At 39.9% G+C, this 13,398-nt stretch overlaps 1 protein-coding gene across 5 annotated transcripts in view; it reads right to left on the reverse strand.

The window, feature by feature from the left end:
• The window catches only part of SF3B1 (splicing factor 3b subunit 1), a 43,865-nt gene that overhangs the window by 14,323 nt on the left and 16,144 nt on the right, over positions 1–13,398 (reverse strand). For 2 of the 5 annotated variants that reach the window (XR_013519020.1, XM_002749589.7), the window contains exons 4-9: positions 13,109–13,223; positions 11,208–11,287; positions 9,468–9,638; positions 3,839–4,076; positions 1,724–1,936; positions 1,348–1,469 (exon numbers count right to left, since the gene is read on the reverse strand). Coding sequence is in view for 3 of the 5 variants with exons in the window: in XM_002749589.7 (XP_002749635.1) it covers positions 1,348–1,469; positions 1,724–1,936; positions 3,839–4,076; positions 9,468–9,638; positions 11,208–11,287; positions 13,109–13,223 (939 nt within the window). In the remaining 2 variants the exon portion in view is untranslated. Of the gene's footprint in view, positions 1–1,347; positions 1,470–1,723; positions 1,937–3,838; positions 4,077–9,467; positions 9,639–11,207; positions 11,288–11,590; positions 12,907–13,108; positions 13,227–13,398 lie in introns of those variants that run through there. The other 3 variants (XR_013519021.1, XM_078328072.1, XM_078328071.1) reach the window with 3 other exon arrangements.

Consider the following 13,398-nt stretch of genomic DNA (forward strand, 5'->3'; position numbering starts at 1 on the left):
TGACTATGACTGAGAAAGAAGCTCAGGCAGTCAACAGTAGGTTATATCTATACCCACAGCATTATGTGGAGTCTACAAAAAGCTTTTAAGCAAAAATTCATGCAAACTTGAAACACATACTTAGCAAAAATAACAGGGGATCAAAAACAAAACAAGTCTGGGGACAGTGGCTCATGCCTATAATCCCAGCACTTCAGGAGGCCAAAGTGAGAGGACAGTTTGAGCCTAGGAGTTTGAGACCAACCTAGCCAACACACTGAGATTCCATCGCTACAAAAAAAAATTAAAATTAGCCAGGTGTGGAGGTGCATGCCTGTAGCCGCAGCTAACTCAGGAGGCTGAGGCAGGAGGATAATTTGAGCCCAGGAGTTCGATGCTACAATGAGCTATGTCAATGCCACTGCTCTCCAGTATGGGCAACAGAGTGAGACCCTGTCTCTAAAACAAAACAAAACAAAACCAAAAAAAAAAAAAACACACACAAACTGTTAAAAATCAACAGTCATTAACAGAAAAAGCTCTGTAAAGGCCATCAGATGATTTACAAAGTCATCTGGTTTCTCTGGTTATAATCTCAGCTATACGACCACAGACTACCTTTAGACTAACAAATACTCCCTAAGTGTCAGCTACCTAGAAAATTTTATAGTTCAAAATAAATTTCAAGTTGATATGGCAAAAAGAACGCTGGGCATGGTGGCTCACGTCTGTAATCCCAGCACTTTGGGAGGCTGAGAAGGGCAGATCACCTGAGGTCAGGAGTTCAAGACCAGCCTGGCTAACATGGCAAAACCCCATCTCTACTAAAAATATAAAAATCAGCTGGACATGGTGGCACACGCCTATAATCCCAGCTACTCAGGAGGTGGACGCAAGAGAACGACTGGAACCCAGGCAGCAGAGACTATGCCACTGCACTCCAGCCTGGGCAACAGAGTGAGACTCCATCTAAAAAAAAAAAAAACCACCACCACCACCAAAAAAAACAAGAATATTCTTTGTGTCCACTGATAATCCATAAACTTAAGGACACAAAATCTTGGTAAAACACCAAGAAAAAAAAACCACAATCTAAAGGAGTTTATTCCTGGGACTGATGGAAAACTGAAGCAGCGGCAGTTCTCAAAGTCTAACCAATAGTCCTTGAGATTTCTTTCAAAAATTAATTTCTTGTTGTTCATTTCTTTTCATCTCTCTTTGGAACTGAAACATACTTGGAAATACCTAAGAGAATGGAATGACAATACTAAATTTGGGCAAAGCCAATGCAACCTTGATCAATTTTTTTTTACTATTTAAAATAAATGCATATCCTAAATACAACCTCATTCATATTTGATGTACTACCTTATATCCTTCTGGGAACATTGCATCTAATTCTTCATCAGAAAGTGGGCGATTTCTCTCATCAATTTCTCTTTCCCACCGCCAAGCCTGAAGCTGTTCAGGAGTCATACTCATTATGTGACCTACCAAGAAAAGCAAATTTTTATACAATCTATAGTGCAACACTGTATTATTACATATATCTTTGAGATAAAAGAGCATTAAGACCAACCCTAACATTTAGTTGCTTTTATATTATAAATGCAAACCAAGACTTATTTTTTTATCTCCTTATTCTAGCTAGTAATTGACATTAATAGCACACAGAATACCATAAAGAAAAAATTAAATAATTTGTAGAGGAAAAAACAATTATTTTCAATGAGAGAGTTTCTACCTGGAGTAGGGGTAGCCATGTTCATGGCTGGTGTGCCAATTGGTGTTTTTCCAGGGGTCAGAACTGGAGTGCTTCCACCCATCTGACTAGCTGGTGTTTCATCCCACCGTGATTTTCTTTTACTGGCTCCAGGAGTCGGTGTTTCACCAATAGAATCTCCACCTCGATCTGTTCGAGGAGTCTCAGCCCATCCACTTCCATGCCCAGGAGTGTCTTTAAAAAGAAAGAGTGAGTAAGACCACAATTTTAATCACTGTTAAAATAATATTTTTTATTCTCAGTTATAATCAAATCTATTAAGTTCTAAAATAGAATATTCCTTATTTAAATTTCTAGTGTTCCATTTCAAATTTATATATACCTTTTCACACTCTTGTGTGTATACATGTTTCTTTTCCGTGGGTTACAAAAACAGACAGTAACTACTACGAAACAGGAAGAGAGCAAAGTCATTTTTTAACTATCCTTAACATTATTACACAGAGATATCTGCTATGTGTATCTCAAGCTACTTCCTTCATTTCTCCATACAGTTGAGGTGACACTGCATGTGCAGTTCTACACTGCTTCTTTCCTTCTTTACATATTAAGCACTACTCCATTACCATTAAAAGTTCACAAAATTTTAATACAGCAGATGTATAGTTAAATCCTAATTTACCTCAACTGTTCTTATAAACAGTTAAGGAAATAAAGCTTTTGACCACCTACACAAAAAAGTAAGAGGTTTAGGTAAATTCAGAGAGACAGAGCACAGAATGGAGGCCAGCAGGGGCTGGGAAGAAAAGGGAATGGGAAGGCCCTGTTCAATGGATACAGGTTTTTCTGTTTGGGATGATGAAAAAAATCCTAACAATGAAGTAGTGATAGTGCAAAATGCGGTGAATGTACTTGGTGCCACTGAACCATATGCTTAAAAATGATTGGCTGGGAATGGTGGCTCACGCCTGTAATCTCAGCACTTCGGGAGGATGAGGCAGGCGGATCACCTGAGGTTGGGAGTTCGGGACTAGCCTGACAAACATGGAGAAACCCTGTCTCTACTAAAAATACAAAATTTGCCAGACATTATGACACATCCTGTAATCCCAGCTACTCGGGAGGTTGAGGCAGGAGAATCATTTAAACCTGGCGGGTGGAGGTTGCAGTGAGCCAAGATGGCGCCACTGTACTCCAGCTGGTCAACAAGAGTGAAACTCCATCTCAAAAACAAAACAAAACAAAAAAATGGTTAGTATTATGTAAGTATTAACTGAAAATAAGTAAATAAATGGTTAAAAATAGTACATTTGGCCGGGCACACTGGTTCATGCCTGTAATCCCAACACTTTAGGAGGCCGAGGTGGGCCAATCATGACGTCAGGAGTTTGAGATCAGCCTGCCAACATGGTGTAATCCCATCCCTAATAAAATTACAAAAATTATCCAGGTGTGGTGTCACGTACCTGTAATCCCAGCTACTCAGGAGGCTGAGGCAGGAGAATCACTTGAGCCCAGGAGGCAGAGGCTGCAGTGAGCCAAGATTGTGCCACTGCACTCCAGCCTGGGCAACAGAGCGAGACTCCATCACAAAAAAAAAAAAAAAAGTAAATTTGATGTTAGGTATTTTTCCATAATAAAAAAAGCGTAGGCCAGGTGCAGTGGTTCATGCCTGTAATCCCAATACTTTAGTAGGAGATCTCTTGAAGATAGGAGTTCAAGACCATGCTATGCAATGAAATGAAACATTGTCTCCACAAAAAAAATTTAAAAATTAGCTGGGTACGGTAGCATGCTCCTATCATCTCAGCTACTCAGAGGGCTGAGGTGGGAAGATGCCTTGAGCCTAGGAGGTTAAGGCTACAGTGAACAAAACCCTGTCTCTAAAAAACAAACAAACAACATCAAAGGTTACAGCCTACTAACTTTACTTTCACCTACAGTTCTTCCTTAAATAAATCTTAAATCTCTTCAAGAGGGAAAAAAATTAGGCATATGATCTATTCCATTCTTAATCTGTACCCTCAAAGCAGCCGGTTATTTATACTGTCTATCCAGGAATAAACAGAACAGAGTTTAGTCCGTAAACATACCACTCAACATTTCATCCACACATCCATATTCCACTAGAAGTACCTCTCTCTGTTTTGGGGGTTTCATCCCATCTGTTTTTACGAGCACTGGAAGTTGCGCCTCCATGGCCTGGTGTGGCATGGCCTGGTGTATCGCCTCGTCCAGGAGTAGCAGCTCCCGCTGGTGTGTGGCTAGGTGTAGGATCCCATATTTTTGAGCCTGGCGTTGCTCCAGGAGTCTCACTTCCCTTTGCACGACCTGGTGTCTCATCCCATCTTAAGGAAGGAGTATGCCCAGGGGTCTTAAAAAAGCAAAAAATTTTATTTCACATACCCACATAGGAATAATTAGAAAATGTCCATAAAACAAAAAACTTTAAACAAAAAATGTTTTAGTTCTATGCACCGTAAGTTAGAGGACACTATCTTTACTTACAGGAAAAGATACCTACTTTCTAGCAAATGTTTATGATCAAAAGCAATGTAAAGCTTCAATCTGAAGCACTGACAAAAGTCCCAGCTTAAAAAAAAAATATTCTGGGTATGAATCTTTGATACACCATTAATAGCTCTGTGACTTCAGGGAAAATCACTGAGGTTTCTCTATCTAGATCTGTAATCCAAGGCTTTCAGCTCTAACTACATTAGTTTCAACGTAGCACTTAGAAACACATATTTAGGAGAGAAGGAATTCATGTGTTCTAAGAAAATACCACTGTTGAGGTTTTGTTCAATTGTGTGTTTAATTAATATTAATGCTTTAGATCACCTACATAATTTTTTTTTGAGACAGAATCTTACTCTGTCACCCAGGCTGGAGTCCAGCGGCGTGATCTCGGCTCACTGCAACCTCTGCCTCCCAGGTTCAAGCAATTCTACTGCCTCAGCCTCCCGAGTAGCTGGGATTACCGGTGTGTGCCACCACACCAGGCTAATTTTTATATTTTTAGTAGAGACGGGGTTTCACCAGGTTGGTCAGGCTGGTCTCAAACTCCTGACCCCATGATCCGCTCATCTCAGCATCCCAAAGTGCTGGGATATCAGGCATGAGCCACTGTGCCTGAACAAATCTCTGTAGAACATATCCCCAGGTGCCATGGCTCACGCCTATAAATCCCAGCACTTTGGGAGGCTGAAGCAGGCAGATCACGAGGTCAAGAAATAGAGACCATCCTGGCCAATATAGTGAAACCCCATCTCTACTAAAATACAAAAAAAATTAGCTGGGTATGGTGGCGCACGCCTGTGGTCCCAGCTACTCAGGAGGCTGAGGCAGGAGAACTGCTTGAAGCCAGGAGGCGAAGGTTGCAGTGAGCCAAGATTGCACTACTGCACTCCGGCCTGGTGCCTGGCAAAAGAGCGAGACTCTGTGTCAAAAGAAAAAAAAAAAGGTATCTATCAGCATATCAACTCTCATGTAGACGGTGGCTCATGCCTGTAATCCCAGGCATGGTGGTGGGCACCTATAATCCCAGCTGCTCAGAAGCCTGAGGCAGAAGAATTGCTTGAACCTGGGAGGCTGAGGTTGCAGTGAGCTGAGATCGCACCATCACACTCTAGCCTAGGTGACAGAGTGAGACTCTGACTCAAAAAAAAAAAAAAAAAGAAAGATATCAGCTCTTATGTCTAGTTACGTGCATACAGTTAAACAATTACCAGGAGGACAAGCTTCTTTCTCTTTCTGAAACTTAGTACTGAATGTCATCCATAGAATTAAATTTAGTAGTTACCTGGCTGAGCACAGTGGCTCAGATCTGTAATCCCAGCACTTTGGGAGGCCAAGGTGGGGGGATCACTTAAGGTCAGGGATTCAAGACCAGCCTGGCCAACATGGCGAAACCCTGTCTCTACTAAAAATACAAAAATTAGCTGGGCATAGTGGTACACACCTATAATCCCAGCTACTCAAGAGGCTGAGGCACAAGAGTCACTTGAGTCTTGGAAGTGGAGGTTGTAGTGAGCCAAGATTGCACCACTGCACTCCAGCCACCCATGGGTGACAGTGCAAGACTCTATCTCAAAAATTAAAAATGGAGTTAATTTTATTATTTATCGTAAATAATAAAATAATAATTTTACTTACATTGAGCAGAACCAAATCCCTCCTACATATCACCAAGCAAATGAGAAGTTCTCATCTTAAATTAAATTGTTTAGAAATTATATAGGTTTTGTATATCCCATTCTGGGTTTGGGGAAATACTGCATGATCTGATAGGTTTTTTTCTTGATCTGTAAGTTAAATCTACAGCAGTCTAGGGTAGAGCTAGACTAGGATGGAAGAGGCAGACATCATGAAGAGTGACTAGATCCTCAGTATATTTAAAGGTGTCGCCAAGAAAACGTATATGGGTAGGATATAGGGTAAGAGATTAAGGAGTATATAGGATAAGTCCCTAAATGTTTTTTGTTATTGCTGTTTTTGTTTTTGAGACACAGTTTGGCTCTGTCGCCCAGGCTGGAGTGCAATGGCACAATCTTGGCTCACTGCAATCTCTCCACCTCCTGGGTTCAAGCAGTTCTCCTGCCTCAGCCTCCTGAGTAGATGGGATTACAGGGGCCCACCACCAGGCCCAATTAATTTTTATATTTTTACTAGAGGCGGGTTTCGCCATGTTGGCCAGGCTGGTCTCGAACTCCTGACCTCAAATGATTCACCCACCTTGGCCTCCCAAAGCACTGGGATTACATGCATGAGCCACTACACCTGTCTCTAAATACTTTGCTTGAGCCAAACAGAAACGGGAAAGACCGGCGAGCAGGATGGAGAAGAGATGTACATGAAGAAAATCAGTAATTTTCTTTTAGAAATACTGATTTTGAAATGCCCATTGAAAAGTGAAATATGTCAGGCTGGACAAATACAAAAGTCTGAGGAACAGAAGCAGAGGACAGATTTGTAAGTTTGGGAGCTGTCTTATACAAACGGTATATAAAGACAAGAGAGATCCTAGGAAGCAAGCACAGATGGAAAAGAAACCAAAAGACTGAGCACTACTAGAATGCCCAAAGTTCAGAGGTAAGAAGAATGAAGATCCAGCAAACAAGACTAAGGAGTAAGAGCCAGTGGGAGAGTTTGAGGGGAACCAAGAAAGACTAAAACCCTGGCCGGGCGCAGTGGCTCACATCTATAATCCCAGCACTTTGGGAGGCCGAGGCAGATGGATTACGAGGTCAAGAGATCGAGACCATCCTGGTCAACAAGGTGAAACCCCGTCTCTACTAAAAATACAAAAATTAGCTGGGCATGGTGGCACACACCTGTAGTCCCAGCTACTCAGGAGGCTGAGGCAGGAGAATTGCTTGAATCCAGGAGGCGGAGGTTGCTGTGAGCCGAGATCGCACCATTGCACTCCAGCCTGGGTAACAAGAGCGAAACTCAGTCTCAAAATAAAAAGACTAAAACCCAGAGACTGAGAGAGAAAAATGTATGAAAAAATGTCAAATGTTATTGATATGCTAAGTAATATGAGAAATAAAAATACACATTTTAAATTTATCAATTAGGGGTCAAGTGACCTTGACAAGAGATTTTAGGTAAAGTTTCGTGGACAAAAGACTAGAACTGCATAAGCAGAGAAAGCAAGTACAAACAACTCATTCAAACACTTTGTGGCTCACACCTGTAATCCCAGCACTTTGCAAGGCTGAAGCAGACAGATTGCTTGAGCCCAGGAGTTTGAGACCAGCCTAGACAACATGGTAAGACCTGTTTCTACAAAAAATAAAAAACTAGCCAGGCATGGTGGTATACATCTATAGTCCCATCTACTCGGGGCGGGGGTTTGAGGTGAGAGGATCGTTTGAGCCCAGGAGGTGGAGGCTGCAGTGAGCTGTGATTGGTGCTCCTGTACTCAAGCCTTGGCAACAAATGAGACCTTACCCCCCTCCCAAAAAAAACTAAGAACAAAGCACTTTGCTCTAAAAAGAGATTGAATAGGGTGATAGCTGAATGAGGATGTGAATGAGGGTTAAGAGATGCTTTCTGCAGTTTTGTTGTTGCCGTTGTTAATACAAAGCATGGTAAAACATGTTTGCTGCTAAAGATAATCTAGTATGGAGAAAGAAATTAATGGTACATGATGAGAGTCTCCAAGAGGGGAAGGGAAATGATGCATAAGCAGAAGAGTAGCTTTATCTTATTTTATAGACAAAGTCTCACTCTGTTGCCCAAGCTGGAGTTTATTTTATTTTTGAGATGGAAGTCTCACTCTGGGGTGCAGTGGCGCAATCTCGGCTCACTACAACCTCCAACTCCTGAATTCAAGCAATTCTCCTGCCTCAGCCCCCACCGAGCAGCTGGGACTACAGGCACATGCCGCCATGCCCGGCTAATTTTTGTATTTTTAGTAGAGATGGGGTTTCACTATGCTGGCCAGGTTGGTCTTGAATTCCTGACCTCATGATAAGCCCACCTCGGCCTCCCAAAGTGCTGGGACTACAGGTGTGAGCCACCACACCCAGCCGCTTTATTTTTCTAACCATGATTAAATAATTTCAACTGCTTTCTAAAAAACTCAATTTTAAAGGCCCTCCTATTCAGGTTAATAACAAACACAATATAGGAACATATTATAGTTCAATATAATTAGCTGCTTTTATGCAGCACTTACATCTTTTAGTCTGCAAGCATACTATTAAATGATAGAGAACTAATATAACCATTTCTATAGAACTAGAAAATAAATTTCTAAGAAAGATTTTACAGACTCCATTGTTTTATTTTTTTGAAACAGGGTCTTACTCGGTCACCAGGTTGGAATGCAGTAGTGGCACAATCACGGCTCACTGCAAGCGATCTCTATCTCCTGGGATCAAGGGATCCTCCTGCCTCAGCCCCCACCAGCCCCTGTACTCCAGTAGCTGAGACTACAGGCATGTGCCTCTATGCCCAGCTAAGTTTTGTGGGGTTTTTTGGTTTGTTTTTTTTGTTTGTTTGTTTGTTTTTTGGTAGAGACAGGGTCTCCCTCTGTTGCCCAAGCTGGTCTCAAACTCCATAAACTCAACCAATTCTCCCACCTGGGCCCCCAAAGTGCGGAGATTATATGCATGAGCCAATTCATTCAGCCTCCAACAAAATGTTTTTAAAAAGAAAAAGAAAGTACAAGAGGAGGCTGACCAAAGGAATGGGGTAGCATTGACTATTTGCGCCTGTAGTTAAAGGCTTAAGTTATCTATCTAGAAAATAAGGAATGGCACTATATGATACTCAACCTTCACAATGTAACATACCTACAGGTTTATATTTAATATTCTAAAAAGAACTTTCCTTACTCCGTGATATGCATAAGTAAATTGCACGCCCCTCGAAATTCCTATGTTGATGTCCTGACCCTCAATGTGACTGTATTTGGAAACTGGGTCTTAGGGAGGTAAATTAAGGTCAAATGAGGTCATAAGAATGGGACGCTAATCTAACAAGACTGATGTCCTTATAGGAAGAGAAGGGACAACAGAGCTCGCTGGCAGGGAGAAAGGCCATGTGAGGACACAGCAAGAAAGCCCTCACCAAACACCAACCCTCTTGGCATTTTGATCTTGGATTTCAAGCCTCCAAATCTGTGAAAAAAATCAGTCTGCTGTTTAAGGAACCCAGTCTGTAGGATCTTGTTACAACAACCCAAGCCAACTAATACAGTCCGTAAGAGAACAAAATTTTTAAACACTAATAACAAAAAACGAAAAGAAATTACCTCTGCCTGATCCCAACTAGATAGCTTTTTGGGAGTGGCACCAGGAGTCTGATCAGCTGTTTGATCCCAACGCCGTTTTCGTTTTGACGGAGGCTGGGATGCTGCTGCTCCATTGACGACTTTTAGTTCTCCAGCTTTAGCTTTTTCTGCTAGCTGTTGCCTAATTTCTCGCTGAAAAAAACAGCATTTACCTTTAAAATGTTTTCAATATTTTTCTACCATTACCACAATCATTTCCACTTTACATGCTATTTTACAATTTGCTCATTCTCCTTTCTATGGTACTGGTGGTCTCCTTTCTATGATAGCTGGTTCCATAGTCTGTTTTAAATTTCTTTATTTCATTTTACATAATGCCTGTCTTTCTAAACAAAAGACAAGCAAGTTCAGAATTTACAACATAGCACACTGTAGTTTATATATTGCAGGTGAAGTAAAATCTTCAGACAACAGAGAACCACAATACTTCCACTGAAAAACAGAGTTTTCTTTAAAACTCATATAAATAGCATTAAGACTATACAACACAATAGAAAAATAGTAAAATATAAAAATAATAAAATTGATTTATACTGACAAATTATATACATATCGTGCATAATTTAGTGGTAACAGATGCACATTTAATTCACTCTATACTGTTAAAATGGGGTTTTATTATCCCATTTAATTCACTCAACATACAAAACCTATTATATATTCATAATAGTAATGGAGAAGGCCAGGCATGGTGGCTCACACCTGTAAACCCAGCACTTTCAGACGCCAAGACAGGCAGATCAACCAAGGTCAGGAATTCAAGACCAGCCTGGCCAATATAGTGAAACCCCATCTCTACTAAAAAAAAAAAAATATACAAAAATTATCTGGGCAAGGTGGCACACACCTGTAATCCCAGCTACTTTGGGAGGCTGAGGCAGGAGAAGCACTTAGACCTAGGAGGTAGAGGTTGGAGTGAGCTGAAATAAACCACTGCACTTCAGCCTGGGTGACAGAGCAATTCTCTGCCTCAAAAAAAAAAAAAAGTAATGGAGACTATTAAGACAAAATGGTATATTCTGTAGGTCAAAAGGATTTATTCGAAATTCTCCACTTACATCCAAACTGAAACTTTACAGAATCTCACAATGAACTCTTTGACTTTTCCCTAACATACAGGGTTCAGATACACACCATCAACCTTCTCCCTACAGGAACATCCCCCGTAATGGCCAGGAACAGTGGCTCACACCTGTAATCCTAGCTACTTTGGGAGGCCGAGGCAGGTGGATCACCTGAGGTCAGGAGTTTGAGACCAGCCTGGCCAACATGGTAAAACTCCATCTCTACTAAAAGTACAAAAATTAGCTAGGCATGGTGATGCACACTTGTATTCACAGTCACTCAGGAGGTTGAGGTGGGAGGATAACTTGAACCCAGGAGGCGGAAGTTGCAGTGAGCCGAGATCACACCACTGCACTCCAGCCTGGGTGACAGAGTGAGACTCTGTCTCAAAATAAAAAAGGAAAATTTCCTGTAAAATTCAACACATATACGGCCAAGGGGCCCAGACTAAAAAAGATATCGAAATGAAAAGTTTTATTTGGAATGTGGTATAATTTGGGGGTACGATTCTTTCTTTTATTAATACTATTAAAATAACTGTGCAGCAAATAGCAAAAAAGAAACGTAACAGTCTCTCAATCATAACTTTATTTACATTCTTTCACAACCGTTAAAACAGGAGACAGGTTTACATACTTCTTCTTTAGTCAAGTGCTGTTCTCGCATTACATCCATGTAAGTCCTAGCGTTCATTTTAGGATCAGGGGTCTTCCCTCCTGCAGAAAAGAACAGCAACAGGAAAAGAGTACAATAAATAAAAGATAATCAGGTTCAAGTGATTTATCTGCCCTGCTCTAATATTATGTTATTCCATAATCATTTAAATTATTTTTTGATGGAAAACTTTAATAATTATACATCTTACTTTTTATTGAGTTTGCTGATCAATTTAACCTGTTTGAACACAAACATCTACAGCAGTTTAAAACAAATATTTTAATGCATATAAAAACAAAATGACAACACAGTTTAGTCTTCAGAAGTGATGGGTTCCTGGGTTGCTAATCCGGAATACGTACACTTTCGTGCCTTTGTCTCCATCAGCAGTTCTGACTTCAAGCAGCAGAATAGAAGCCTAGAAAATTATCTCTTTACATTAGTAACACTTTGGAAAGATTTATATTCAAAACATTACCTGTTGCAAGCTGTTAAAATCCTGACTACAAATAACTATGACTAGATAAGTTCTTCATACAGTGTTCTAAAACAATTATAGTTTAGAAATTCTGATTTTAAAAATATACCTATAATCTTACTCTGATGTCACGTTACTAAAAAGGGCTTCATGCTTTAAGTTTTTTTGACCCAGAAAACGTATTTTTATTTCTTAGAAATCACAAATTAAAACTGGAAACATATTACTTGAAATATATTACTTCTACCAGTTATGATGCACACAGAAGCAACATGGTGTTCAAAGAGATGTGTCAGTCTCTTGGTTAAATTTTCGGTATTTGCTTTTCAAACTTCAATATCTTACAGAAGCCCAAACAGTATATAACAAGATTCACAGAGGCACACTATGCTTTAGAAATGTGGTAACTAGCTATACAAGAAGTATAGCATCACAATTTAGGAAAAACTAATAAAATTCTAAGACATTTCCTATGCTGAAGATCATGCCCAATTGGTAGTGTCATTCTTTCTGACACTAGCTCTGATAAGACTTCCTTTGGAATACTTTTTCACCATAATCTAGAGAGGATGTGTTGAACTGCACCCTTAAGAATGCAGACAGGACTGGCATATAGCAGTACTGCTGTAGGAAAGAAATTAAGGACAGTTAGTATGGGCCTGTGAATTCTGGCATACATGTTTAAATCAATTACAATTATGCAAGTAAAAAAAGAATATCCCTACTAATTCATGCAGGCTGAAAGTCTAGTATGTAAACCTGCAGCAGAATCTAATTTTAAGAAACAGGCACCTAATTCTGATTGTGAAACTCACTCACCTGAGGAAAGCTTCCATCAGGCTCACTATGCCCCTTGTGCTAACTTGCACGCTAAAATTAGCAAAACAGACTCCAACTATTAAAAATATCAAAATCTCTGTATACATACTTTTAACTTTAAGTATGCTTAGAGCAAAGTAGGTGCCTTTACTAAGCTATATTTAGAGTACTATGGGGGGAGCTCTAGTGTGAGAAACAGTTTCTCAAGGGTAACAATCCTAAAAATCTAGGATTTGGAATGAAAACTTTCAACAATTTGAAAGTATTTTGAGCAGAAAAACACATTTGTTCCAAGTATAGAAAGCGTACCCAAAACAAAAGTAAAAGTAAAACCTTTAACCCTTTGCGTTTCTATGGCATTGGCTCATTTTTTTCTTGTCCTTCTACCTGGAAAGAAAACTTGCATTATAAAGATGAAGAATATGGCATCTGTGACTTCAACCAAATCTATACAAATCTATATTAAGGGGGATTTTTAAAAAGAAAAGCAAATTCAGAAGCATGCCAAAAAAAATCAAAGGGCTAAAGACAACTTAATACAAATAAATTTCTGAATACTTATAGAAAAGTGGGAAAGAATTACCATCTGCAAAAGGATCAAGACGCTCTGGGGAAATTATCATGGTCCGCCTATGCTTTTTGTATTCATCTTCCCGGTCTGCAATCTTTGGAGGTCGGTGCTCAGCAAATGGATCATACTGAAAAGAGGTATGTCTCACTTAATATCCACTTTATTAAGATAACGAAGCAGTATCATAAACAAAAATCAGAACACTGTAAAGCACAAATGTTAAGTACATGCCTACTAATACTCTGTATTGTTTCACAGATAAATGTTAATATAAAAAAAAATAAGGCATATGGAAACAAGGC

Source organism: Callithrix jacchus, chromosome 6 (genome assembly GCF_049354715.1).
Source record: "Callithrix jacchus isolate 240 chromosome 6, calJac240_pri, whole genome shotgun sequence".
Lineage (NCBI taxonomy): Eukaryota > Metazoa > Chordata > Mammalia > Primates > Cebidae > Callithrix > Callithrix jacchus.